At 39.4% G+C, this 14,306-nt stretch overlaps 1 protein-coding gene across 4 annotated transcripts in view; it reads left to right on the top strand.

Annotated features, from left to right (window-relative positions):
* Rexo5 (RNA exonuclease 5) overlaps positions 1–14,306 on the top strand; it is a 51,962-nt gene that overhangs the window by 22,695 nt on the left and 14,961 nt on the right. For all 4 annotated transcript variants that reach the window (XM_085841360.1, XM_085841359.1, XM_021168285.3 and 1 more), the window contains exons 9-14: positions 2,393–2,531; positions 2,682–2,776; positions 4,174–4,276; positions 7,655–7,728; positions 8,445–8,559; positions 13,158–13,262. In XM_085841360.1, the coding sequence (XP_085697486.1) occupies positions 2,393–2,531; positions 2,682–2,776; positions 4,174–4,276; positions 7,655–7,728; positions 8,445–8,559; positions 13,158–13,262 (631 nt within the window). The remainder of the gene's footprint in view (positions 1–2,392; positions 2,532–2,681; positions 2,777–4,173; positions 4,277–7,654; positions 7,729–8,444; positions 8,560–13,157; positions 13,263–14,306) is intronic.

Here is a 14,306-nt window from a genome sequence, read left to right as displayed (position 1 = left end):
TTAAATTGCATGCATTATAGGTTTGTTTGTTTACATAAATAGTTAATAGGATGATTCCTTTTCAGCCATCCATATTGCAATTTTACCTACTTCTCACCTTCTGTATTTATTTCCTTTCCTCTCTCTAAGGAGCCCCCACACACCTTTTATTACCCTGATCAGATTACTTGAACCCTGATATTCTACTCTATTGTTCTTCAACCCTGCTGTCCTAGCAATGGCCTGTTTTACTTTCCTTGTTTCTCTGGTTAATATAGGCTATGTATTCACATCTGAAGATTTGGAGCTAGGAGCTTCCAATACAAGAGAACAGGTCACATTTGTGTTTCTCGGTCTGGAATACCTCATTCATTATCATCTTCTCTAGTTCATCCACTTATCTGTAGAGCTAATGATTTTATTTTATTTTTTTACAGCTGAATAGTATTCTGTAGTTGTAAAAGTAACTTTTATTTGCTGGGAGGCTTATTGCTGAATGAGCTCACCCCTTCTAGTTCTTTCTGAACTCTGGCTGTCTAGTTCAACTCAGTTTTTCTGGCCCAAACTCCTCTATAAGCTGAATGAGTCAAACTGGCTTCTCTAAGCTTCTAACTGGATTGCTCTTCTTGGCCTCCAGCTAATTCTTCAATCTGTTTTAATCTTCTGGTTTATTTTCATTCTCTGGCTCATTCTGTCTCCAGCTGCGTCCTTTCTCTAGAAAATTGTCCCAGTAAAACTGCCTCCTCTCTCTCTTCTGTTCTTTTTAAGTTGCCTCTTTTTTCTGTCTGTTCTTTTTTTCTTTTTTTTTTTATTAGATATTTTCTTTATTTACATTTCAAATGTTATCCCCTTTCCTAGTTTCCCCTCTGAAAATCCCCTATTCCCTCCCCTATCCCTCTGCTCCCCAACCCACCCACTCCCATTCCCAGTCCTGGCATTCCCCTATACTGGGGCATAGAGCTTTCACAGGGCCTCGGGCCTGTCCTCCCATTGATGACCAACTAGGCCATCCTCTGCTACATATACAGCTAGAATCACAAGTCCCACCATGTGTTTTCTTTGATTGGTAGTTTAGTTCCTAGGAGCTCTGGGGGTACTGGTTAGTTCATATTGATATTCTGCCTATGGGACTTCAGACCCCTTCAGCTCCTTGGGTACTTTCTCTGGCTCCTTCATTGGGGACCTTGTGCTCCGTCCAGTGGATGATTGTGAGCATCCACTTCTTGTAAGGGTTGGGCATATCTTCTCTCTGTCTCATTCTGTCAAATCTTTCTCTGATTCATCACTTTGCCCCTCAAACTTTGTCTGTTACTTTCAAACATGGCTGCCTCCTTTCATAAACTAACCTTGCCTACATTGTTTGGGATTGAAGGTGTGTACTAAAGACGTGTCTACATTCCTGCCGGATCACAGAAACCTAGGTTTTTGGATGTGATCCCTTGCCAGATTAGCCATGTTGCTGGATTAAAATTCCTTTCTATGGAGTATATGCATATCACATTTTCATTATCCATTTATTAATAGTAGGGCATTTAAGTTGATTCCATTTCCTAGCTCTTGTGAATACAGCAGACATGAGTATGACTGAGTAAATTATCTGTGGAGTTGGATGTCAAGTCCTTTGGGCATACTCCAAGGAATGGTATAGTTGTGTCATGGAGAATTTATTTTTAGCTTTTTGAGAATTCTCCACACTGCTTTCAGTGACTGCAGCAGTTTCCACTCCCACCAACAGTGACTGAGGGTAGCCTTTCCCTCTCATCTCTAGCATTTGTTGTCTGTTGTTCACCTTTGCTCTTCTGACTGAGGTAAGATGAAATCTCAGTTATTTTGATTTGTATTTCCCTAAATACAAGGGTAGATGAACATTTTTCGAGATGTTTCCTTGCCATTAATTTTTCTTCTTCTGAGAACTCTGTATTCAGGTCACAACCCCCCACCCGCAACCACCACCTTTTTTTTTTTTTTTCCCCAAAATGGGTCATTTGTTTTGTTTTATTTTGTTTTTTGAACTCTTTGTTTTTTGAGTTCTTTATATATTCTGGATATTAAACCTTTGTTAGATATATAGCTGGCAAAAATTCTGTCTTATTCTATGGGCTTCCTCTTCACCAGTTTGATTATTTGTTTTGACTCTGCAGAAACTTTTAGGTTTTATGAAGCCCTACTTGTCAATTTTGACACACATTTGTCTTGGGAAAATGAAAGGACCTATTTAGTAAGTCCTTTCTTACACCTACATCATGTCCATGTTTTTCCTCTGTTTAATGCTTGATTTTTTTCTTAACTTCCTCTGCTTATCTAGATCTTCAATTTTTTCTATAATAGGTGTTATTAAGTGTAGTTTTTCAAAGAGTTTTCTTGGAGAAAAGTTGATATTTTAGTTTGTCTATTTTTCTCTCTTTATTAAAAGTTTTACAGGAATCACGAAGGAGATTCTTAACCCAGTGACAACAAAACTCAAAGATGTTCAGAAGCTGTTAAGAGAACTGCTTCCTCCTGATGCTGTGTTAGTGGGCCATTGCCTAGACTTGGATCTCAGAGTATTAAAAGTGTGTATCTACTTTAAGATTTTATTCTGTAGTACGAAAACGTGTTCCATTCAACTGAGATGTAAAGACCTGAGCTCTTTACTCCTGTTTGTGCTCCCTGTTTATTCCATTAGCATAAGATACAATTCATTCATTCTCTTTCCTCCTCAGATGATACATCCATATGTTATTGATACCTCATTGCTTTATGTTGGAAAACAAGGCAGAAGATTTAAGCTAACATTCTTAGCCAAAGTTATTTTGGGGTAGGTTTATGCATGTTATAATGTTGTCCTGATAGATTGCACATAAGTTAATATATATTATTATCCAATTGAGTCTTTGTTGTCTCTCTTAATTTATAAACATTACTTCCTCCAAAATGAAGGAATTAGGGGAATATAGTTGGCCCTCATAATGTGAGCATGTAATCCCAACTACCTTGAAGGCTAGATCAAAAGATTCCCAAGTTCAAGAATTTCCAGGTCTATAGAATGAGTTCAAGGTCAGCTCAAGCAACTTAGTGAGACCCTGTCTAAAAATTAAAGTTTAAAAACAAATGGTATTTAGGTGGCAACATGACTCAGTGGATAAAGGCATTTGCTGCCAAGCCTCATGCATTCTATTCATGGGAGAACTGACCCCCATGAGTTGTCTTCTCCCTATACCACAACCAAACACACATTGTACACACCCACACATATAAACAAACAAATATAATTAATTTTTAAAAATGTATTTATTTATCTTTTGTGTCCATTGCTGTTTTATCTGCTTGTATATCTGTGTGAGGGCATTGGGTCTCCTGGAATTGGAGTTACAGACAATTGTGAGCCACCATGTTGGTGCTGGGAATTGATCCTGTGTCATCTGGAAGAGCAGTCAGTGCTCTTAACCACTGAACCATCTTTCCAGCTCCTTGAAAACATTTTAAAGGAGGTTAGAGGTAGAACATTTGCCTATCATGTGTAAGGCCTTAGGTTCAGTTCCCAGTTTTGTAGCGTTTCAAAATATAACATAATTATTGAGTATATCTTATAGTTTTGAAGCATATAAGTGCATGTTCATTACAAGGTGGTTCAAAATGAAAAGAAGAAAAATTGTAGAGGACTGGTTACATTACAGTTATTTGTGTTACTGTTCAAAGGACTGAGATAGATCTGTATATGCTAATGTGGAAAGCCCTAAAATATTACTTAGAATAGAGTTGCTGAGTAGGATATATAGATATTGATAATGATATATATTGATATAATAAATTAGATGTAGTAGGTATATTATCAAAAATATATCCATAGTTAAGATTTTTCCTAAATAAACCAAAGAGATACTTAAATGTATAGATACTTGCACCTGAAATAATAAACTTCTAGAAGGAAACTTTAACTGTTGATACATCTTAGAATGGCTGGGGAGCAGGATAGAGACTTCATTGGCTAATCTTTGATTCATGTAGTCCACTTCCTGTGATCAAAGCCATTCCTGGTTGTTCTAGATGTCCAGTACCTCTGTTAAGGACTAGCATTTGAGCAGAAAATGGGCACCTTGATTATTGTGATGCAGATCTGATTGATATAATGGTGAGACTTTACATACTGTGTTTAAAAGAAATAACCATATGAAAATATTCCCAGATACATAGATTTTTATCCTCACTTTCTAGGAAGGATATTCAGTGTCCTAACAAGCTTGGCCGTGATGGCATAGAAGATGCTAGAACAGCTCTTGAGCTGGTTCAGTATTTTCTTAAGTATGGGCCAAAGAAGGTTAGTATCTTTGACCAGTACCTTTGGTTTGCTTAATATTACAGAACTGATAGATCATTATTTCTTTGCAGAATTAGTGATGTGATTAAGGTTAGTGTCTTAGTTAGGGTTTTACTGCATGAACAGACACCATGACCAAGGCAACTCTTAAAAGGACAATGTTTAACTGGGGCTGGCTTACAGATTCAAAGGTTCAGTCCATTATCAGCAATTTGGGAGCATGGCAGCATGCAGGTAGGCATGGTGCAGGAGGAGCTGAGAGTTCCACCTATTCGTCTGAAGGCCACTAGGAGAAGACTGACTTCTAGGCAGCTAGGATGAGGCTCTTAAAGCCCATGCCCACAGGGATGCACTTCCTTCAACGGGGCCACACCTTCATATAGTGCCACTCCTTGGGCCAAGCATATTCATAGCACCACAGTTAGAATTAAGAACCATATCACTAACATAATATACTAAGTATATACAGTCTCTGAAGTTGGGCTTATCTATTTTTAAAAGTATGCTATACAGTATCTAGTTATATAAACTGGCAGTTTCTCTGAACAACTTGTTTCTAAATCTTTAAAATGAAAATATGTAGTTTGCTGGGTTAGTATTGAGACATATAACTCTATATACAGCTCTTAACACAGTGCATTGAATATGCTGAGCACCATGTTGGTGATGGCAGTCATTGAACTGATGTTGTGTATGACAATTACTGGGCTCTCTTGGAATAGAATAGGCACACATTCCATTGTTTGAGCAGCGGTTCAGTGGATATATATTTGAAAAGGACAGTTTCTGAAAGTGTAAAATTATTTTTCTTGGTGGTGTTGTTGGTTTTCTTGAGGCACTGTTTGTAGGGATAACCATGTAAAGGTTGTCTTTGTATTGGTGAAGACTTGAGTATGGATTGTACTTTGGTATTGTTATTTTTTTATGAAGCATCACCCATCTCTCTGTCACCTGATTTGTCAATAAAGAGCTGATCAGTTGATGAGCTGCGCAGAAGAGAATAGGGTGGGACTTCCGATCCCAGCCAGGGGTCCCAAGTAGAGAGAGAGGTATGAGGAGAACCATGAAGTAGGAGGAAAGAGGTAGCCATGAGACAGAAGGTCCAAGAGGAATTATGAGGATTAGGTCACCAAGGGATTTGCCATGAGGATACACATGGGACAGAGAAAGCCAGGGCAAGGTTCAAATTGTAAGTTAAATGGGCCTGTTGCTGGGAGGTAAATAGCTTAGAGGGTTAGAATATCTCAGAACCTGCCCAGCTCAGGCTTACAGCTTATTGATAAAAAATACCAGATCTCTGTGTCAGTTATTCTAGAATGAGCTAAAGAAGGTATAGAAATAGCCTGCAATTATATAGTGACAAAAAGAATGTAGCAACCCTCTCCCCCAAATTACCACTACAAGTGTCTTACTGTATATCCTGGCTAGACTGTAACTTACTATGTAAATATAGCCCAGACTGGCCTCAAATTTGTAGTGATTCTACTACATTTTCCTTCCAAGTACTAGGATTAAAGGACCTGTAGGGACAAAAATGTGGGGGACATAATTTTCATTCAAAATAAACTGAGAAGAGAAAGGTAAAGATAGGTAATCAGATAACAGTACAAGCTCATCTCTCTGGAGACTGAGCTAGACAGACCCTTTCTATAGAAGAAAATGAAAGGGGAAAGAAGAAAGAAGGGAAATAAGCAATATAAGAGGAAACTAAGCAGGACCCAGCTGTCATGCCAAATTGACATTGAGTATTAAATAAGGGTGGAATGAACATGAGGGAAGAGTTTGATGGAGCTATGGAATGTGGAAACTCTGATGGCTGGAGTTCAATTTTTCACATTTCTTGGCTATCAGAAGCCCATGCTACCTCTGGTAGTTCCTCTGTGATAGCAAGTCCTGTTCTCCCTTCTGGGTCTGTCTTTGGATGATTGAATTACAGGCACTTGTTCTGTGTGTGAGCAGTACTTCCTACGTAAGAGTCACAAATGCTAGTAACACCTCCGTGTATTCTTCACAACTTTGAGTTGTGAATGGTGGTCACACCTGTATATAATTCTACCAATGCCCAGTGGGCTGCGTGGACTTTTAGTTGTTTCTGAGGATACTGCACAAGGTTCTGTCCCAGAATTGCCCTAAGCAGTATAGTTCTACTGCTCTGTCCAAGGCGGGGTTATTGAGAGTCCCTCAGCTTCAGACTCACCGCACTGCTGCTGTTCTCCCCTTAGTCTGTGCAGCTTGGAGTCTGTTGTTCTGATCCAGATGCTGCTCCTTGTTCCAAGCTCTGCCCTATGCTCTTCCTAATGTCCTGATGGGCAGTAGCAGTGGTAGGAGAATGACAAGTGTGCTGGAGTTTTTGAGTTTTGGGTCCCTTACCCCTCTAGAGCTGTCTGAGGGTTGCTGAGGCACTGACCAATGCTGATGGGTTCAGGAAAACTGAGTTTGGTCTTTGCCAGCTCTCTCCTGTTGTCCAGTACTCTGATCACTTGCTTCTAGAGCCAGCTATCCACGACTTGCCTACCAGTCGTGGTGAAACTGCCTCTGCCTCCCAATGTGCCAGCTCCTGTTGGAGCACCTGACTGAACCACACCTCCTTCATTCTTTAAGAATGGTTGTGATTTTTTTAGCAGATATTACTAGTACACATGTACAAATAAATCACAGAGCAACTCAGCAGTGGTTCTTCTGGAAATGCGAGGGCACGGGGAGACTCTAAATAGTTTGGTGGTTGGTAAGTCTTGTCATTTAGATTTATTTTATGTGTATGGGTGTTTTTGCCTGCATGGATATCTGTGCACCATGTGCATGCCTGGTGACTATGTGGGCCAGAAGAGGACATGAGATCCCCTGAAATTGGAGTTAGAGATGGTCATGAGCCACCATGTGGATGCTAGGAAGTGAACCTAGGTTCTCTGTAAGAGCAATAAGTGTTATTAACCACTGAGCCATCTGTTGAACCCCCAAATAGGTTATTTTTTAAAAAAATCTCACTTTTCAAGTAGACCTCTCTCCTTATGAATAAATATCAGACTTTTTAGCAGTTTTGTATTAACGTACTGACTTTTGATGATGTAAAAGTTGTTTTTCATTTCTAAAATGTTTTCAGAGAAATATGCTGTTAGGGACTGAGTAAGGAATGATGAATAGCCAAAATTGCCTTCACTTTTCACTCAGCTTTTCTTGGCTCTTTAAACTGTTAGTAGCTGGTGACAGATTGCTAAGCAGCCATTAACCATCTGATACTGTTGAAGCCAGTGTGTACTTAAGGCAGTGGCATAGCCACAGTTCTAAAGAAGCAGAGAATATCACTTAAGTGGATTTTATTTTTACCTCAAGTGCTGTACAAAAACTTAAAATGATTCTTAATGCTTTACTTTCTTATAGATTGCAGAGTTCAATCTGGAGGCACTAGCAGCCAATCAGGAGCAAGGAGACAAGGAAGGAGCTGCACATATGAGGTGGTATCATCCATTTAAACCAAGAGCAAAGGGAATGAAGGATGGACCTTCTAGTTTTCTGAATGTGATCAGTGTCTAAAATGATATTTTTCACTTAAAAAACACAGAAATAATTGAACTAAGTATTATTGGAAGATATTATAGAGCCTTTAATCACAGCACTCAGGAAGCAGAGGCACGCATATCTCTCTGTGAGTCCAAGGGCGGCCTGATTTATATAGAGAATTCTAGGACAGCCCGAGCTATGCTGAGAAACTCTGTCTTAGGGGTAGGGGGAGCAAATGAAGACAATGTTAGATTTGTTGGTATTTTTAACTTAGAAGACTTAGCCTGTAGCTTTTGATGCATTGTCCAGATTGGAGAAATACATGTATGCTCAGAAAGGGTTTGATTTCAAAGAAAAATGAATGTGTCAAATCCTTAGACTGTTGCTTAACTCTTGATAGAAAGCTTTAGGTATGTTCCTAAGAGGAAGGGAAATTAGAATAACATCTTGTAATTAGACTTTGTGCAGTGATGAAAATATGCTAGATAGTGTAACCACTAATCACATGTGACTAAGGCAGTTGATTAACTGAGCTTTGAACTTAAATTTATAGAGCTAAATATTGCCAGTGACTACAATATTGAACAGAATTATAGGCTCAAAAGTTAACTATCAATCATAATCTAAAAAAATGACTATTCTTATTTTAATCTCCTTTACTTCTTTACAGTGTTTTAAAGTGCCTGGAGTCAATGGGTCAGAAACTCCTTTTCTTGACCCAGGATATAGATGAGCTTTCTTCTTATAGAAATTGTCAAACTATTAAATGCTCTTCAAATAAAAAGGTGAATGACCTATTGTACCTTTGTAGAATGTAATCACAACAGAGGAGGATGCACCACTTAGTACAATCCATTGAAGTGCCAAGGATTTTGCACCAGTAAACCTGGCTAAAATGAGCAAGTCTGACTTCTGTTTCAAATCTATCATGGAACACTGTTAAGTCAATCACCTCATAGCAGCAGACCTGCCAGCTGTCAGCATCTGCTTCAGAGATCAGCAGGCTTGGCCTTGCACACCACTTAGACTAGTGTTTCCAGTATATGGAGATGTTTGTTTTGGAGCCTGGCTGTGTCTTTTTATATTTTATCTGTTGTTGTTCTGTATATAATATGGGCATGAGCATTCAATTGTCTTCCCTACTCACCCAGCCCTGGGATTTGTAGTGTGCTGACATTTCTGGCTTTTATGTGTGGCCAAACCAGGTCCTTGTGGTTGCTCAGCAAGATGCTGACCCTCCCTGAAATGTTATTTTACTTTTTTGATCATTTATTGTCTATAATACTTTTCTTTTTCTTCTATTTTTTGGGGGAGGGGTGGTATGTGTGTTGGTATTTTACCTGCATGTATGACTCTGCCTGGTGCCTATGGAGCCCAGAAGAAAGTATCATATCTTGAGAGACTGGAATCACAGTCTTAGACTCCCATATGGGTGCTGGGAATTGAACCTAGGGCCTCTGGAGAAACAGCCGGTGTTATTAACAGCTAAGCCACCATTTTATCCCCATAATTGTTTTTGTTAACTTAAAGTTCTTCTTGAGAATTTCATCTCTGAATACTGTATTTCTATCCATTCTTCTACCTAATCCAGTTCCATCATCAAATGAATAACCTCTTTATTTAATAATATATATATATACTATATATATATATATAGTGTGTGTGTGTGTGTGTATCCATGTGCCATGCATGTGTGTATGTGTGTGTATCTCTTTTCTACTTAGTGTTGCTGATATGTATTTAGGGCTTGACTAGTTAGGATTGGAACCTATCAGGGAGCTGTCCCTGGAGAAGACTGACTGCTTCTCCCAGATTCCCTCATCCAGGTTGGCATGTCAACTGGTATCAATATGCAGTACTGTTGAGGCAACCTTTTTGTGGAGAATTCACAGGTATATCTTTTGGATTGTGCTTGGATCCTGGTCTTTGGCTCTTACAATTTTTCTGCAGTGTTCCGTAAGCCTTGGGTACAAGGCTATGATGTAGATGTATGAACTGGAGCTGAGACCCCCACAGGCAGTTGTTCTCTGCGTTCTGACCAGTTGTGGACTTGTGTAAGAGCCTCCACCTGCTACAGAAAGAATCTTCATTATGAGGGTGAAGCCTGTGCTTACCTGTGCTAGGAGAGTATTTAGTATGCATGTAGAGAGGTGGCAGCAGTAGGTTCTTCTCTTGGATTCATGACCTCACTAGCCATGGACAATTGACCAGGTTTGTAGTGCCAACTATGAGTTCTCTCCCATTGAATAGGCTTCAAGGCCAGTAAAACATCTTTAATCCCAAGATTAAAATGCCACTATTAGACCAATAGGAATAGCGTACTATCTGTAAAGCCTAGAAACCATGGTAGTAGTGAGCCCAGAAAATGATAGTTCTAAGTTGTGTATTTTAGTGGTTGCATTTGGATTTATAGTATACTGGCTTTGATAGTTCTGTATTGCAATTACTTTTATATAATAGCACACCTTTTCATTCCTGTATAAGAACTCTATACCACATACTTTCATTCCTTTCCTTCTGTCCTTATTGCTATGGTTGTCATCATAGCTTATTCCTGTAGAACCTACTCTATATTGTCACTATTTTTGCTTTGGTTATGGATTATTTAAAAAGATTTGAGGGGCTGGAACAATGGTCAGTGTATCAGCAGACTGCCTTGACTTTACAGAGGACCCTGGCTCAGTTCACAGCACCAACATAGCAGCTCATAACCACCTGTAACTCCAGTGCTAGGGGATCTGATGCCCTCTCCTGACCTCCCCAGCACCAGGAACATATTGTGGCACACATACCTATATGCAGATAAGCATATAATAGATTTTAGTAAAATAGATTTTAGTAAAAAGATGTAATATGTATATTTACTGTGTGTTTATCACATCTAATAGTATTATTCCTTCATATAAATTCAATTTTTAATCTGAACAGTACAGAGTCTATAGGTACTAAATTCTTAACAGCTTTTATGTATGTAACAGTCATTTTTTTGAAAACTTTGATGTTTGGAACATATTTTGGGTAACATTTGTTTTCTTTGTAGTACTTTAAAGATCTTGCTACATGTCTTTCATCTTCCATCAGATTTCTTACTTTACTCTCCTAGTTTACTTTCTGTTGTTATGATAAATAACCATGGCCCAAAACAACTTAGGGAGCAAAGGATTTATTTGACCTCTACATCATAATCTATCATTGAAGTAAATCAGGGAACCTGGAGGCAGGAACTAAGCAGAGTCCATGGAGGAGCGCTGCTTACTGGTTTGCTCCTTATGGCTTCCTTCTTTATACAACTTAGGACCACTGCCAAAGAATGGCAGTGCTCTGCCAGGGGTGGGGGAGCAGGGAGGGATAGACTCTCCAGCAGCAGTCACCAGTCAAGAAAGTGTTCCACAGCTATGCCCACAGATCAGTTTAAAGAGGCAATTCTTCTCAACTGTAAATGTAATTCTGGGGTTTTATCTACTTTCCCCTCATTCCCAAATACATGACATGGAGACCTTATATTTATTAACAAGCTGCAAGCTGGGCAGATAATCATCTATTTTAACTGGACCATGCTGGCCTGGACTACTTCCCAGCCTGTTCCCTTAATATCAACCTCAGGCCTCCACATCAACATGCACACATGAGCACCATAACAAGCAAAAATGTCTACACACATACATATGCAAGAGAGAAGGAGGGAGGGAGGTAACCAGTTCTGGTTTTATGGTCTGCTTCATACAGCATCTCCTACACTTCAAGGTTTCATCTCTTGCACTTCAAGATTTGTGTTTTCTGGAAGTCTAATTGCCTTTTTATAACTATCCCAAATTCTCTTGGCAGTTTGATGCTGCTCATAATTTTTCATACCTCATGGCATCTTCCTGTGAACTACATCTCCAATATGATATAGTAATCATTTTTTAAAAAATAATTTCTAAACAAGTCCTCTAGTCCTGTCAGGACTCCAAATCCAGTGAGAAGAAACCAGTTTCTCCAGCAACCCCCAGGTTCTCCAGAATATGAGGCACAGAGTCCACTTTGTTTACATTCTAAGAGAGAATCTCTGGAGTGGAAAGAGGCCTCCCCATTATACTTCTGTTGGTTTAGAGAAACAGAGGCTGGGAGGGAGAGAGAGGTGAGAAGATAAAATACTGCAGCATCGTTTCGCATTCACTAGCATGCCTTCTCTCCCTAGTGCAGAAGTTACAGGCATACACATCGTTTCGCATTCACTAGCATGCCTTCTCTCCCTAGTGCAGAAGTTACAGGCATACACCCCACCACTCTGTTTATAATACTTGGGGTTTAGGGGATCTTGTTTGTTTGAGACTAATTTTATGGTGTTAGGGAGAAGAGATGAATTTGTAATATTATGAAAGATTAGTGTATGGTCTCTCTCTCTCTCTGTGAGAGCTTTAATTTACCTTTTTATTTTTATCTCTGCTGCATCCTTTTTTTCTATATACTTCATGCTGCTTTCTGGCTGCCCGGCTTGTAGGCAGGTATTATGAAATATCAACATTGTGACATTATTTGCATTTACTAGAACTTTTTCTCTCTAGGGGTGTTTTTGTTTTACTTCACCTAATTCTTTCAGGTCATTGATTTTCCTCCTCCCTATACACCCCTGCCACCAATGACTCTTAAGCATCCTTTCTTCTTTATTCATTGACTTGTAGCAATGTGTAATGACGGGAGCCTCTGTTGGAATTTATATTCTTACTTAGAAGTAATTTGAAGGTTTTGTAATACTTACTTTTCATATTTAAAGTATGGGTCATATGTGTTATATATTATCTATATGGCTTGTATGTGATAGTAGAAACTTGAACCCATCACCTGGTGTATGATAAGAGCTGATCCATTAAGCTATATCCACAGCCTTTTTAGTTTAGAGTCTCAGTAAGTTGCCCAGCCCAACTGTGAACTTAGTCTATAGTGTGGTCTTGAACTTAATATCCTCAGCCTATATGTGGTTGAGGTTATAAGCCTGGACCTCCAGGCCTGTTGTAAGCAAGTCTTACCCTCTTAGAAGGGGTGCATTGCTTCTGAGGTTCTACAATACCTGTGAGGTTGACCTGTGAAGTGATTGTAACAAGTTCCTTTCCATCTCCCTGCTTCAGAAATGTGTTTCATTTGTTGTTCTTGGTCAGAGAGCATCATAGTATAGTAAGCTGGCAAGGACAGATACTATTGGGGTCTTAGCCAAGACCAAGAAGCAGTGACTTAATGGCTTTTCTAAGAGACTGTGCTGTTGCCATTTCTCTCTAGGCCTGGAAGGCAGCTGTGTATTACTTTGGGGTATGAGTAAAAGGCAGCTTTTATATTCCTGTGGTTCTCGGGGGAGTCGGGCCCTGGGTTCCTAACTCATCTCGTCTGTGCTGTCTGTTCTCTCCAGGTGCTTGAGCAAGCCAGAGTGGAAGTCCCTTTGTTCCCCTTCAATATTGTGGAGTTCTCTTTTCAGCCCTTTCCACCCCTCTTTGCTGAGAAGATGAAAAACAGTGTAAGTAGATGGGTTCTGCTGAAGTGTTTGATAATTTACAACCTCTCTTCATTAAGGAAAGGAATGCACACTTGATTAAATTCACATCTCTTTCTCCACATTATTTCAATAAACATCAACATTTGAAAAACATGTTTTATAAAACAGTAATTGGACTGACTACATTGTTTTGCAGTTTAACTTTATATGTGTTTCGTGTATGTGTATATGTGTACAGGTATGTGGGTAGGTGAGTACGTATGCCTATGCATGCACAGGCAAGGCCATCATTCAATATCTTCTTTTATCTCTTTTAGCTTATTTTTGGGGACAGAGTGTCTCACTGAATCTAGAGGTCACTTATTTGGTCATCCTGTTTCTACCTGCCAGCACTGGGATTAGAGGCGTGTGCCGTTTGCACTCAGGTTTTCATGTGGGTGCTGGCAACCTGAGCTCAAGCCATCAAACAGGCACCTTATCCATTGAGCTGTTTGCCCAGCCCATTCTTGCAAGTTTATATTTTATTTAATTTAAAATGCCTCCTCTTATGTTATTACTTAGTTTATTTTTCTTATTTTTAAGGTATACTACTACTATGTGGTATACCTATTATTGAGAGCATTTGTATTTTTAATTTTTTTCTATTATAAATAAATTTTTCTATTATAAATTCTCTTGCATCCTTGAATATAAACTCTTTGTTTATTTTGTTTCTTGGTTTTTTGGGGTTTTTGTTTGTTTCTTTGTTTGTTTGTTTTGTTTTTCGAGACAGGGTTTCTCTGTGTAGCTCTGGCTGTCCTGGAACTCACTCTGTAGACCAGGCTGGCTCAGAGATCCGCCTGCCTCAGCCTCCCAAGTGATGGGATCAAAGGAGTGTGCTACCACTGCATGGCTGTTTCTTGTTTTTTGAGATAGGGTCTTTATGTAGTCCTGGCTGTCATGAATTAATTAATCTCCCCTCTCCCTCACCTTCTCCCTCCCCCTCTCCCCTCTCCCTTCTCCCTCCCCCTCTTTCTCTCTGGAAACAAGGCTGGCCTCATACTCACAAGAGATCCTCCTACCTTT

The sequence above is a fragment of the Mus caroli genome, unplaced genomic scaffold, assembly GCF_978045245.1.
Source record: "Mus caroli unplaced genomic scaffold, Mus_caroli_1 scaffold_8, whole genome shotgun sequence".
Classification (NCBI taxonomy): Eukaryota; Metazoa; Chordata; class Mammalia; order Rodentia; family Muridae; genus Mus; species Mus caroli.
This window is presented reverse-complemented; position numbering and strand designations above follow the sequence as displayed.